At 35.9% G+C, this 13,997-nt stretch overlaps 3 protein-coding genes across 4 annotated transcripts in view; 1 reads left to right on the top strand and 2 right to left on the bottom strand.

The window, feature by feature from the left end:
- LOC125834644 (nudix hydrolase 8-like) overlaps positions 1-13,997 on the top strand; it is a 117,596-nt gene that overhangs the window by 64,449 nt on the left and 39,150 nt on the right. The gene's annotated exons all lie outside the window — the stretch shown is intronic.
- Positions 588-12,343, bottom strand: LOC125834642 (RGG repeats nuclear RNA binding protein A-like). Of its 2 annotated transcripts, XM_049513773.1 has the most exons (8): positions 12,305-12,343; positions 4,474-4,627; positions 3,043-3,370; positions 2,823-2,891; positions 2,590-2,722; positions 1,756-1,914; positions 1,605-1,652; positions 588-1,066 (listed from the first exon to the last, which is right to left on the bottom strand). In XM_049513773.1, exons 1-8 carry the CDS (start codon positions 12,326-12,328, stop codon positions 887-889), a joined length of 1,095 nt encoding a protein of 364 aa, XP_049369730.1. In that variant the 5' UTR covers positions 12,329-12,343; the 3' UTR covers positions 588-886. The 2 variants fall into 2 exon arrangements, with proteins under 2 accessions (XP_049369730.1, XP_049369729.1); XM_049513772.1 differs by lacking the exon at positions 12,305-12,343 and having other exon boundaries at positions 4,474-4,857.
- Positions 6,087-12,392, bottom strand: LOC125834643 (RGG repeats nuclear RNA binding protein A-like). The gene is made up of 8 exons (XM_049513775.1): positions 12,151-12,392; positions 9,402-9,729; positions 9,184-9,252; positions 8,951-9,083; positions 7,902-8,060; positions 7,744-7,791; positions 6,899-7,102; positions 6,087-6,251 (listed from the first exon to the last, which is right to left on the bottom strand). Exons 1-7 carry the CDS (start codon positions 12,326-12,328, stop codon positions 6,923-6,925), a joined length of 1,095 nt encoding a protein of 364 aa, XP_049369732.1. The 5' UTR covers positions 12,329-12,392; the 3' UTR covers positions 6,087-6,251; positions 6,899-6,922.

The following is a 13,997-nucleotide window of genomic DNA, read 5'->3' on the forward strand; positions in this document are numbered from 1 at the left end:
GGTGATTAGGCATGACATGACGCAACTTCAACATACCGAGGACATGGCCTTAGATAGAAGGTTAGGGAGGACACATAGTACGATAGGAGGTTAGGTAATTAGTTGAGCATTGTGTCATTGATTCCTCTTTACTATTAATCATACTATTAATAGTATTACTCTTGTTGTTCCTTTGTCCTCTTGCTGTTCCTTTGTCCTTTGAGGGCTTGTTATGACTATTGTTTAGGATGATTGACAGGATTGTCTGTAGTATTTTGCCATGACTATTTTCATTTATGTTATTTATCCCTATTCTACTTTGGACTGTTTTTTTGAGGAGTCTATCAAAAATAGTCTCTCGAATTTGATATAGTTGCAAATGCATGCCACATTCTTGGGGAAAAAACAATATATTTGGTATCAAAAACGGTTAGTGGTAACTATTGACTAAGGTTCTTGACATAAATTCAGCTAAAAATGTGGAATAAATTTGTATCATCACCGTCTTCAAATAAAGTGTCTCATCTTTTATAGACTAGTAGAGTAATAAGAGCAAATGTCGATCAAAAAATCACCCTAAGATAATCATCTCAAAACTATTGAGAACGAAGGTAGAGAGACTATTTCCAACCGACAACTAGTTAAGACTCATAATTGAAAATGAAACATAATTGTTTTTGAATAAACTCCAACCAAAACTGATTTGATAAGTAAACATCTAAATTTTACACTCTAAAGAACAATTATAAAGGTCTCAAAACAAAATCTAATAAAGGAGAGCCCAAAGGTTCCGGGAAATATGCTGTTATCATCAAAAGCCAAATATCATAAATGATGGGAAAAAGGAAGACGGCTTAGATGACAAGAGTTGCTCCTCTTTTAACTAATCCATACAGGACTTGCTCCCTTACTTGGCAGCCAAGGAGGGGAATTGGCCAACATCTTCAATGGATGGGGCTGAAACGCTGTTGTTTCCAACATATCCACCGCCATTACCTCTTCCACGGCCACGGCCCCTACCACGCCCACCAGAGCGGTAGTAATTTTCTCCCTCAGCAGGCTTCAGAAACTCGTTTATGTTTTGAGTCTGCAAGAAAATGAATGTATCAAGCCACACAATTGAAACAGTAATTTAATCTATTGAACTCAAACCATTTGTGGATCAATGTCTTGTCTTCAGCACATTATGTACTATGATTGGGTACCCTATTGAGTGATTTTTCACTGTTCATCTCGTGAAAAAAACAGTATGCAATGACTTTAAAATTAAAATGATATTGTGGTGAAACAACAAACTATAATATACTGACACCTCATGAATGCACACGCAATACTGGGGAAAATTCGAATAATGACACCTACACATTTGTATATCCCTTATTCCATTTTTCATCGAAAATACAATCAAGGGAAGAGAAAGGTTTCTTTGCAGCTGGTGAAGTATGAGTGGAGATTGACCTTTCAGTCAAAAAATAGCATCTACTTATTTTCCGGAATTCTGGAGGTCCAAAATAAAACACTTTTTTTCAATTGGGAGGGGCTTGCACTTGCGGGGCGCTGCAGGATGGATTCCGAAATGATGCTACAATACCACATAGCCAGTAAAAAAGAAGAAGCATAAGTACCTTTTTGGCTTTTTCCACTGCCTCCTTTTTCTTATCTTTCTCAGCACCCTGCCCAGACATACAAGCATGATGAATATACCAGCATACGACACAATCAAGTTCCTAATAGAGCAATCAAAATATAATAGCAGCAGCCACTAAAATAACTCACCAATTTGATGAAGATCTCATCATCATTCTTCTTGTTTGAGAGAAGTTGCATGGATTGAAGTTCTTTGTCCAAATTAACCTTTCTTTCCTCCTGCTTTAGAGCCACCAAAGCCTTCCTCTTCTCCTCCATTACCTTCTCATACTCCTCGAGGGTCATCTCCTACAACATAAGCAGAGATAAATAATTAATAGTTCCCGGATAGTGATCATAGATACATATGAAAAATAACAACTGGAATCATGCAAATAACACTAGCTACAACATTGTAAATCAAACCGCTACGAGAAAGTTAATCCACAAATACTAATCAAAGTAAAGAAGCACCTAGCCTACCAGAAAAAATTAGTTAAAGTTCATAGAAATATCTGCGACAGGAAACATTTATAACAGCATAATGCTAATTTAAAAAGAAACAGTGAGTAGTAAATGAAAAAAACAATAGCAGCAAGTGGTTGTTTTATTTTAGTCAATGCTTATTTGTTAGTTCCTGGTCTATATTGGAAGGGGTATGAAACTACCATTGGAAATACTGGGATAAATATTGAAGAACTTGCCAACAATAAATAAAATACATTACTGGTTTGGACAAGTTAGATTGCACTGGAATATGGACAACTGAGCTGATATTCCTTGTCCAAACTGATTTAATCGACAAGGAGACAGTCCAAGAATTCAATATTGAATTTGCACCTCATGCTCTCCCCTCCTTCCCCCCAAAAGCAACCCCACTTAAGAGAATGATGGTGCCGCGACACATATTAATTTGCAACAATAGAACTAGGGCATGTAAGCAAACAAAGCAAACAATGGTCTTCACCAGAAAATGTCAGTTACCTTCTCCTCAGGTTCCTTCTCTTCTGGCTCAGCAGCAGTAGAATCCTTATTGTTATCTCCAGCATCTTCCTGTCCAGCTTGTTTCTCAGCCTCAACAATCTTCTCACCATCAATAACAGGTACTTCAGTCTCCCTGAATTTGGATTAAAAAATCAACATTAAACTATTAGAAAATAATTAATAGGTAAAGCCAAGGACAATAAGGAAACAAAAAATAGAGATGATAATCTCACGGTGCAATATCATCTGCAGTAGTTCCCCAATTCCCACGACCAGAGCCCTCCCGTTTAATATACTCATTCCTATACAATAGAACAGAACAATAAAGATACACACATGTGCACAAGAAACAAAGACAACAACAATAAGAACGCCTTAGAGCTATTGAACAACCCAACAAAGGGAATAGTGAAACGCACTTGTGTGAATTCCATAAATAGCAGAATCACTTACCCACGGCCAGTGCCACTTCGTCGATCAAACACTTTCCTTGGGCGTTCAACTTCTCCTTCTGCAGCATCCCCATTATTGAAACCACCACGACGACCTCCATAGAACCCCCCACGAGATCCACCGTATCCACCTCTCCTTTCAGAGACCTTTCCTGATTCTCCATTTTCTGGAGCATTGTACCTCCCAGAGAACCCATTATTGCTGCCAAAAGCATTCTCATCAGCAGCAAAGTCTTGGTTAAACCCACGTCCACGCCCACGACCACGGGCTCCTCCACGTGGACCCCCGCGGCCTCCTCCTCTCTGGCCATCACTCCTGGCTTCCCTCACTGCACAAAAATTATGACACAAATAAGCGATGGGAAAAAATATATTCCCTCTGTCCATATAAGTCAATTGTTGGGGTTATGGCACATCCCTTGAGAAAAATATTAAGATAAACATTAAAGGCTACTTTCCATTATTAACATTTTGATTATTCCCAAACTATTCTCCCATGTATACTAGTCAAGAACCTTCATTAAATTAAGGGTAAACATGGGGAAAAAAAAGTACCAACAATTTTCTTGAACTTTAAACAATCACTTATTTTGATCTATGAAAAAAGTCAAGGTAATTCTCTTAATATGAACTAAAGGGCTAATACATGGGCGCAGCTTTGAAAGTAAAGAGTCCGCACAACTTATAGTTATAGGGAGAACCATTCATGAAAACATATGTAGTACAACACAGGAATCAGGTAAAGACAAACTCGATATGTGATATAGAAGTTGATTCACAACAGGTTAAAACTAAAGAGCAGCAAAGTCCAAAGAGTTTTGTTTTGATGACCGAGAAATTCATATGTGACCCCCCCCCTTTGGACCAATCACAACCTTCTAAACTCAGTGGATAATGACCCCACCCCTCTACCCTTCTCCACTTAAATACAGGGCTTCGCTTTGTGTGGTGTGGGGCTTGAACCTACGACCTAAGCCACAAATCCTCTACCTTTCGCCACTCAAGCTAAGTCCAAAGAGTTAACTTCCCTGTTATAGAAATACAGTCCTACTGAATAACACAAAAATATGACACATCAGACAGAGGAGACAATCAAAAAACACAAGACTGACGTATCACAATTTCCAGCCAATCAAATCCCCATACCATAAGTCCATAACCATAATTTAATCTCACAATCACAGAGGACATTATCATTAAGAAACCTACCATTAATACAGAGATAAATACTTTATACAGCAAGAGAATAGACATTGAAAGTGAATATGAAGACAAGCATCACCATGCAAATAGAATGTATTCTCATTAAAGGCAAAAAAAAAACTAAATTTTCTACACGGACGGATCTTTTTCCTCACGAATCACATAATACAAATATGAATGAATATACACCAACCCAAATCACAAAAATGTTCAAAGATAGAATAGTTACCAGCCTGAGAAGGAGGAACCGGCTTGGAGGGCAACTTAGCAGCAGGCTTAGTAGGCTGAACTGGACCCTTCTTGGCTGGTGCAGATGCAACAGGAGCCTTTAGCTGCTGAGCAGCAATTAGCAAACTTGGGTCCTCAGCATCATCATCCAAAAGGTCGAATGGGTTCAAAGTAGCCATTTTTTACCTCTTCTCGGAGTTCCTAAACAGATATATAGAGAGAGTGATGCGAAGAACCGATTTTTTCAATAAAAACCCCTATAGATTAAAATCCATGTGAAGATGAATTTATGGGTAAATTTGAAGGGAAACAAATTTGTGGGTATTGTGAAAACCTAACCAAAGCGGCTGATAATTGAAGGACTGAAGTGAACGGAAGCTTAAAAACCCTAGATATGGTGGGGGTGGGGAGGTTATGTGTATGTTTTGGGTATGGGCCAGGCTGTGGTTTGTTTGTTGAAGTTTCTTGGGCCTTTAGTTTGTCTAAATATAATCGTATTTCATTGATGGGTATACATGTTTATTAGGGAAACTTACAGAAATCTCACTAATTTAGAAGTTAATTACTTAGATATATTTTAATTTGCAGTATTATAAATTAAATTAAATTTTAGTGCATTCAAATACATGTATCTCGAGATACACGAGTTTAAAAATAGATATAAATTGTTCTAAATACATTGTATCGAAGTGAATTCACATGTTGTTGCGATACATAAGAAATACCTTCCTCCTATCTCGATCACCGCTCTCATATGTATCTTCTATCTCAGATGCATCTAAATCACACCAAATACATACAAATACATATAGTTAGTGTGTATATTGTGTGATTCGCATGTATATGGATACGTGACTATCTCACTCGCCTTCCTCCTCATCTCGTCATCTCTCTCCTTAATTTAGGATATATGATAACACAAATTCATGTATCTAGATGTTTCTTCTCAATATATGGTAGGAAATTATTAATTAGTGATAAAATATTTAATTATTTGGAAGTATAGGTAAAATTATTATACATAGTATGTATGTATGTTTAATAAGCTAGTATATAATTATCTAACAAATATACAAATACAATCATTGATACATATATATACTAATAATTACATATATACATTCTAACATGTAGCAACAAATCATAATTAAACAAATTATAGTTATTTTACATAGATATATAAGATTGTCATAAGTTGCATCTATGAGTCTTAAGAAAAGGATACTTTAGTCCATGAACAGGCTTAGTTGATCAAACTACAATGGCCAAAATAAAACAAACTTACATGCAAAAACCAACAAGACAAACCCCTCTTCAATAAGGGCTATTCCCTCGTTAGAAAAGGGAAAGCAATCATTAATTGGATGTTTGCCATCATTTTCTTAACATGATTGGATTTTTCTTTTACCCAACAGAAAAGCACAATTTTCAGAATCTACTTAATCCTTTATCTCATAGAAAAAGGTTTATAACTCTATAAATAAAAACAATTACAATCCCTAAAACACCCATCTCTTTTGCAATACTGCATGACAAGACTTTCAAAATATACAAAATAAAAGGACCAGATATTCCTCCTTGAAGAATATATTGAATTTGTTACCAGAAAATATAAGTGAACCATTCTTGTAACATTATATCATCTACTATTAAGTTCATAAAAATGATGATATTACACCATGTTCAACAACAATAACCAAAATCAGAAAGAAAGAAAAAATAACCAAAAATGTTACAAAACTGGCATCCAACTTTTAGCTCACGCTGATCAACATAATCCTACACAGTATAAAAACAAATCAGGTTAAGAGACGTCAATAATTTTCCCCAAACATATCACACAATCTAAGACAATATTAGAGTTTTGTCAATGAACTAAGCAGAAAAAAAACTCAAAGCATATCAATTTCAAACTAAGCAAGGATCTATTATGAGATTCTCAACAATTACTAACGTACAATGAGTTAGACGTAAAACAACATACACAGTACATCCCACAATTGAGGTCAAAGAAGGGTAGAGTATATACACAGACCTTACCCCTTCATTGTGGAATAGAGAGATTGTTTCCGAGGGACAAAGAGTTAGATGCCGTTATTGAAAAATAAACATAATTGTTTCTAATAAATTCCAACCAAAACTAATTTGATAAGTAAACAAGTATAAGATTAAAGCCTAAGACCTAAATATGAAGGAAATGGGTTTTCATAAATGTATAAAAAAAATCAACAAAACCAGCGATACACCTTCAAAACCCATCTAAATTTACACTCTTAAAAGGACAATTATGAAGTTACCCAAAAAAATCTCTAATACAGGAAAACCAAAGGGTTCCAGGAAACATTATGTTATCATCAAAGCCCAAATATCATAAATGACGGAAAAAGGTTCGACAGCTCAGACGACAAAAGTTGCTTCCTTTTTACCTAATCCATGCAGGACTTGCTCCCTTACTTGACAGCCAAGGAGGGGAATTGACCAACATCTTCAATGGATGGGGCTGAAACACTGTTGATTCCACCATATCCACCGCCATTACCTCTTCCACGGCCACGGCCCCTACCACGGCCACCAGGGCGGTAGTAACTTTCTCCCTCAGCAGGCTTCAGAAACTCGTTTATGCTTTTGGTCTGCAAGAAACTGAATGTATCAAGCCTCACAATCGAAACAGTAATTAAATATATTGAACACAAAATATTTGTGGATCAATGTCTTCTCTTTAGAATATTATGTACTAGATTGGGTCCCCTACTTAAGTGTAAGCATTAACCTTTTTGTGAAAAAAGAAAAACAGAATGCAATGATTTTAAAATTAAAACGATATTGTGGTGAAACCACAAATTATAATATACTGACACCGCATAAATGCATATGAAATATTAGGGAAAATTATAATAATAACCACCACCACATTTGAATACATGATATTACTTCCCTATTCCATTTTTCATTGAAAAAACAATCACGGGAAGAAAAAGTTTTCTTTTCAGCTGCTGAAGTATGAGTGGAGGTTGACCTTCCAATCTAAAAACAACATCTACTTATTTTCTGGAATTCTGAAGGTCCAAAATAAAACACATTTTTTTACTGGGAGGGGCTTGCGCTTGCAGGGCGGCAGAATGGATTACTCTCCCCTCAAGCAAAGACCCTTCTAATGTACATAACATTTGACAAATAAAGAGTTTATATTACGGAATGGATTCCCAAGGAACGCATGAAGATATGACGCTATAATACCAAATATAACCACTTAAAAAAGAAACTAATGTACCTTTTTGGTTTTTTCCACTGCCTCCTTTTTCTTATCTTTCTCAGCACCCTACCAAGACATAAAATTTCAAGCATGAAGAATATACCAGCATACAACACAATCAAGTTCCAAAGACGGCAATCAAAATATAATAGCAGCAAGCACTAAACACAACTCACCAATTTGATGAAGATCTCATCATCATTCTTCTTGTTTGAGAGAAGTTGCATGGATTGAAGTTCTTTGTCCAAATTAACCTTTCTTTCCTCTTGCTTTAGAGCCACCAAAGCCTTCCTCTTCTCTTCCATTACCTTCTCATACTCTTCGAGGGTCATCTCCTACAACACAATCAGAGATGAATAATTGATAATTCGGGATAGTAATCATAGACACATGAATAAAAACAACTGGAATCATGCAACTACCACTAGCTACAACATAGTAATTAAATAGCTATCAAAAAGTTATTCCACATATACTAATCAAGGTAAGAAGTAGCTAGTCTACCAGAAAACATTAGTTAAAGTCCATAGCTATTTCATAGAAATATTTGCAAGTGGTTATTAAAAAGAAACAGTGAGTTGTAAATGAAACAACCAGAGCAGTAAGTGGTTATTATATTTTAGTCAAGAATGAGGGCATAAAGTCAGAAAAGATAACGGTGTTTCCAAATGGAAAAACAGTAAACAGCTACTTTATAGTCAATGCATCCTACTTCAACAAGTTGGCTTTCACTACTATTCTACACTGCCACTGCCACCCCCCAACCCCACAAAGGCCATTTCGGCAGATGGGTAACGAGGGAGCTAATAATTGTAGAGCAAGGTATCTGCCAATTGATATGTAGAATCATCTGTTGAAGACTGATAATTCTGAAATTCCAAACAACACATCATTTCTAGCTCCTGGTCTATTGGGGGGGGTATTAAACTACCATAGAAAAAAGTGGGATAATGTTAAAGAATTTATCGACAGTAAATAAAAGCCAGTTCTGGCTTCGAAAAATTAAACAGAGCCAATATTACGCGTCCTAACTGATTCAATCAACAAGGAGACAGTCCAGGAATTCAATTTTGAATTTACGTTTCATACCCCCCCCCCCCTCCCAAAATAAAGCCCACCCAAGAGGATGATAATGATGTGACACGGATATTAATTTGCAACAGCAGACTTAAGGGATGTAAGCATGCAAAACAAGTAATGGTCTTAACAAGGAAATGACAATTACCTTCTCCTCAGGTTCTTTCTCTTCTGGCTCAGCAGCGGTAGATTCCTTATTGGTGTCTTCAGCATCTTCCTGTCCAGCTTGTTTCTCAGCCTCGACAATCTTCTCACCATCAATAACAGGTACTTCAGTCTCCCTGAATTTGGATTAAAAACCAACATTGAAACTATAAGAAAATCTTGATATGTAAAGACAAGGGCAATAAGGAAACAACAAAATTGAGATGACAGTCTCACGGTGCAACATCATCTGCAGTAGTTCCCCAATTCCCACGACCAGATCCCTCCCGTTTAATATACTCATTCCTATACAATAGAACGGATCAATAAAGATAGAGACATGTGCACAAGAAACAAAGACAACCACGATAAGCACGCCTTAGAGCTATTGAAAAACCCAACAAAGGGAGTAGAGAAATGCATTCGTGAGAATTTCAAATAACTGAATCACTTACCCACGGCCAGTTCCACTTCGTCGATCAAACACTCTCCTTGGGCGTTCCCCTTCTCCTTCTGCAGCATCCCCGTTATTGAAACCACCACGACGACCTCCATGGAACCCCCCACGTGATCCACCGTATCCACCTCTCCTTTCAGAAACCTTTCCTGATTCTCCATCTTCTGGAGCACTGTACCGCCCAGAGGATCCATTATTGCTGCCAAAGGCATTCTCATCAGCAGCAAAATCTTGGTTGAACCCACGTCCACGCCCACGACCACAGGCTCCACCACGTGGACCCCCACGACCTCCTCCTCGCTGGCCGTCACTCCTGGCGTCCCTCACTGCTCAAAAAAATTAATACACAAATAAGCTATGGGAAAAATTACTCCCTCTGGTCCATGTAAATGAATTGTTGGGGTATGGCACACCCCTAAAGAAAAATATATAAGGACAAAAATTGAAGGCTACTTTCCACTATTACCCTTCTGATTATTCCCAAACTATTCTCCTAGAAAATGTATAGTAGTTAAGAACCTCATTAAATGAAGGGTAAATATGAAGAAAAAAATCCCAACACTTTTTTTTAACTTTGAGCAGTTCACTCATTTTGAACTATGAAAAAAGGCCCATTAGTTCACTTGATATGGAATAGAGGGAGTCCTATTAATGAAAACGTCTGTAGTACAACACATGAAACAGATATAAAGAAACTCGATATGTGACCTAGAAGTTGATTCACAACAGATGAATACTGAACTACAATAAAGGAAAACTAAAGAGCAGCAAAGTCCAAAGAGTTTACTTGCCAGTTATAGAAATATGATCCTACTAAACACAAGAGCAACAACACCAAATATGACACATCAAACAGAGGGACCAATCAGGAAACACAAGAATGGCGTTTTCTACAAGAGATTATTATAAACTGTCACACAAATTCCGGCCAATCAAATCCCCATACCACGAAATCCAATAGTCTATAACTGTACTTTAATACCACAAACACATAGGAAAATATCTTCACGTCCATTTGCCCAGGATCATATTTACTAAATAACAGACAGAAAATAATTGCTTAAACATTGAGAAACCTACCACTAATTCCATATTATAGCCTAGAAGTTTGATTCAGACTCCCAACTAATCCTGGATTGATACATAATTGACTAACTGGTTTTTATAGCCTAAAAGTTTAAGCATGGAACTTAAAATTAATTTCATGTATTTCTATAGCCTAAGCCCTAACAGTGTCACATTGAGAAGACAAATGCAACATTTCCAAGATAAATACTTCATGTAGCAAGAGAATAGACAACGAAAGACAAGATGAAGACAAGCATCACCTTGCACATAGCATGTATTCTCATTTAAGGCCCAAAAAAACTAAATTTCCTACACTTGATATTTTTTCCTCACCAATCATATAATACTCAACACTTCACAAAACAGTTCTTACAAAATGCCATATTCATTCATTATTACAACAAGAAGAAAAATAAGAACTACTACACCTCAATCCAGACTAACTGGGTAGCTATAAAATTCTACTACATTAGCTCAGCTCCCCATTCATGTTGGTTACATACAACATATGAACCCAAAAAATACAAAACAAAAGTATGAATGCATATACATGAACCCAAGCACAGAAATGTCTTAAAATGATTAAAAACGGAACAGTACCAAACAAACTCAATTTTAGACACACTTAATCGTTTTCCTCACCAACCAAATGATACTCAATACCTTACAGCATAACTTATTATAGAAGCCATATACACTCACCACTACAACAAAAGAAACAAAAAAAAAGTATCTTCTACATCTCAATTCAAACTAATTGGATCAGCGATATGAACCATCTACAGTAGCTCAGCTCCATTCGTGTCGATTTCAGTATAAGCACAAAAATACAATAAAGTTATGTATACATGAACCTAAGAAACCAAAATATTTTAAAATGATTAGAAATGGTATATTACCATTACTACTACAACATGGCAATAAAAATAAGAACTCCTACACCTCAATCAAAACTAATTGGGACACCTATCTGAACTGTCTACATGAGTTCAGCCCTGTTACTGCTGGTTTTAATATGAACCAGATACACAAAAAATAGTATAGCATATTATATTAGCATACTCAATTTTCTACACAACTTGATCTTTTTCCTCATATAGTACCCGATACCCTACACAGAATACCCAAAAATACAAAAAAGTATGAACAAATATGCATCAACTCAAAACACAAAAATGTCTAAAAATAATTAGCCATGGTATATTACTACTACTGCTACTATTACACCAATAACAACAATAAAAATAAGAACTTTTACATATCTATACAAGCTAATAGAGTCAGCCATATTCAAAATTGGCTCAGTTCCACACGATATATATAAACCCCAAACACCAAAAGTATAAAGTCAGAACACAAAAATGTTCAAAAGTTAATAGAAATAATGCATTACTATTTACTACTACTTCTACTACAACAAAAGCAATAAAACTAAGAACTTCTACATCTCAATCCAACTAGCTCAGCCCCATTCGTTCCAGTTTAACAAGATATATTATAATTTATACAACAAGAACAGCAACAACAACAAAAATAAGAACTACTAATCTCAATCCAAATAATGGGTCAGCTATATGAACCATCTACATTAGTTAAGCTCAATTCATGTAGGCTTTAACAATATGAATGAATATACACCAATCCAAAATCACAAATATGTTCAAAGATTGAATATTTACCAGCCTGAGAAGGAGGAACCGGCTTGGAGGGCAACTTAGCAGCAGGTTTAGTAGGCTGAACTGGACCCTTCTTGGTTGGTGCAGATGCAACAGGAGCCTTTAGCTGCTGAGCAGCAACTAGCAAACTTGGGTCCTCAGCATCATCATCCAAAAGGTCGAATGGGTTCAAAGTAGCCATTTTTTCTCACTCTTCTCGGAGCACCTAAACAGATATATAGAGAGAGTGATGCAAAGAACCGATTTTTTCAATAAATCAAGAAACCACTATAGATTAAAATCCATGTGAAGATGAATTTATGGGTAAATTTGAAGGGAAACAAATTTGTGGTAATTGTGAAAACCTAGCCAAAGCGGCTGATAATTGAGGAAGTGAAGTGAACCGAATCTTAAAAACCCTAGATATGGTGGTGTGGGGGTGGTGGTGTTTAGGGGGTGGGGTTTGAGGAAAGGTTCAGTGTATGGGCCGGGGCAGTGGTTTGTTTGTTTTTATAAATTTCAAATATATATAATAAAGTAATTACGTGGTATACAATAAATATAGTCATAGTATTTTATATATATATATATATAAAATAAGCAACGGTAGCGCAACGGAGTGGAGCAGTCGCGATACCTCTTTATTGGATCTTGTTGGTGCTATCTAAACGGCAGGTAGGCGACGGATGTGTAAAGTTTGGAGTTGTCGTTCGTGCACCAAGTTTGAGCAGGCACAGAGAAGGAAAGGCCAAACACTTCGAGTCTTTGACCTAACGGGAACGAGCAACGATGAAATGAGAAGATGAGGTGCTTGTGTGACTCGGAGGATATAAGACTTCTTGGTCAAGCCAAAAATACTGTCGAGTGGATGCTCATACTCCACCATGTCTGGCTCTTTATCTTACCCTTGACCTTAAGTAATCAAAAGTCATAGATAATATATAATAACTATACAATATACATTGTTAAAAGTCATATAGAGTATACATTGACGATACACTATAACTTACTTGTATATGAGATATATTTGAAATATAACTTATCTATAATGAAGTATATATTGGTTATTCAATCTCGATCAACTCAAAATCACTTTTAAACTATTTTAAAAATTTGATATGAAATTTTCTCGATATTTCAAGCCTTTTGATATATAATTCGGTTGAAGCGATTCACGTTTTTTATATGTCAATTTAATAGAAGATGAAGGAGGAGGAAGTAGAACCAACAACAACAATAGAAAACAAAGGAGGAGGAGGAAGAAGAAGGAAGATAAGAAGAAAACAAAGAAGATGTAGCACGGCCATTTTTTAAAGAAAAGTTAGGAGCGAATAGCCATTTAAAGTAAATAAATAAATTGAGGTAATAAAAAGAGTAAATTTTAGCTTTAGCAAACATAAAAATCATATTTGTATGCTATATTTATAGTTTGTATAATTGCGCTCCATAGCAAACTTTATGTTTGTTATGGCTATTAATATGTATATTTCGGTATATATATAAAAAAAATCAATTGTATAACCTGTTTCGGTATATACATATACAAAAGAATCAATCGTATAATCTATGTTTGTATAAAACGAGGAAGAGAGAAAGACAAAAGAAAACTAGGCAAGGGAAAGATTTATATTTGTATAATTATAAGTGTATAGGACGAAATATATGTATTTGTATTTGTATATACAATTTTCTCTCGCTTTATACAAACACAAACGCAATTTATACATTTGTGTTTGTATAAAGTGAGAGAGGCGAGTGAGAGTGGCGAGCGAGATTCTCTGGAGGAGAGAGGCGAACGAAAAGATATGTATATATACAGTTTTCTTTCACTTTATACAAACACAAATGCATTTTATACATTTGTGTTTGTA

The sequence above is a fragment of the Solanum verrucosum genome, unplaced genomic scaffold (genome assembly GCF_900185275.1).
Source record: "Solanum verrucosum unplaced genomic scaffold, falcon-dt-bn FXZP01000149.1, whole genome shotgun sequence".
Classification (NCBI taxonomy): Eukaryota; Viridiplantae; Streptophyta; class Magnoliopsida; order Solanales; family Solanaceae; genus Solanum; species Solanum verrucosum.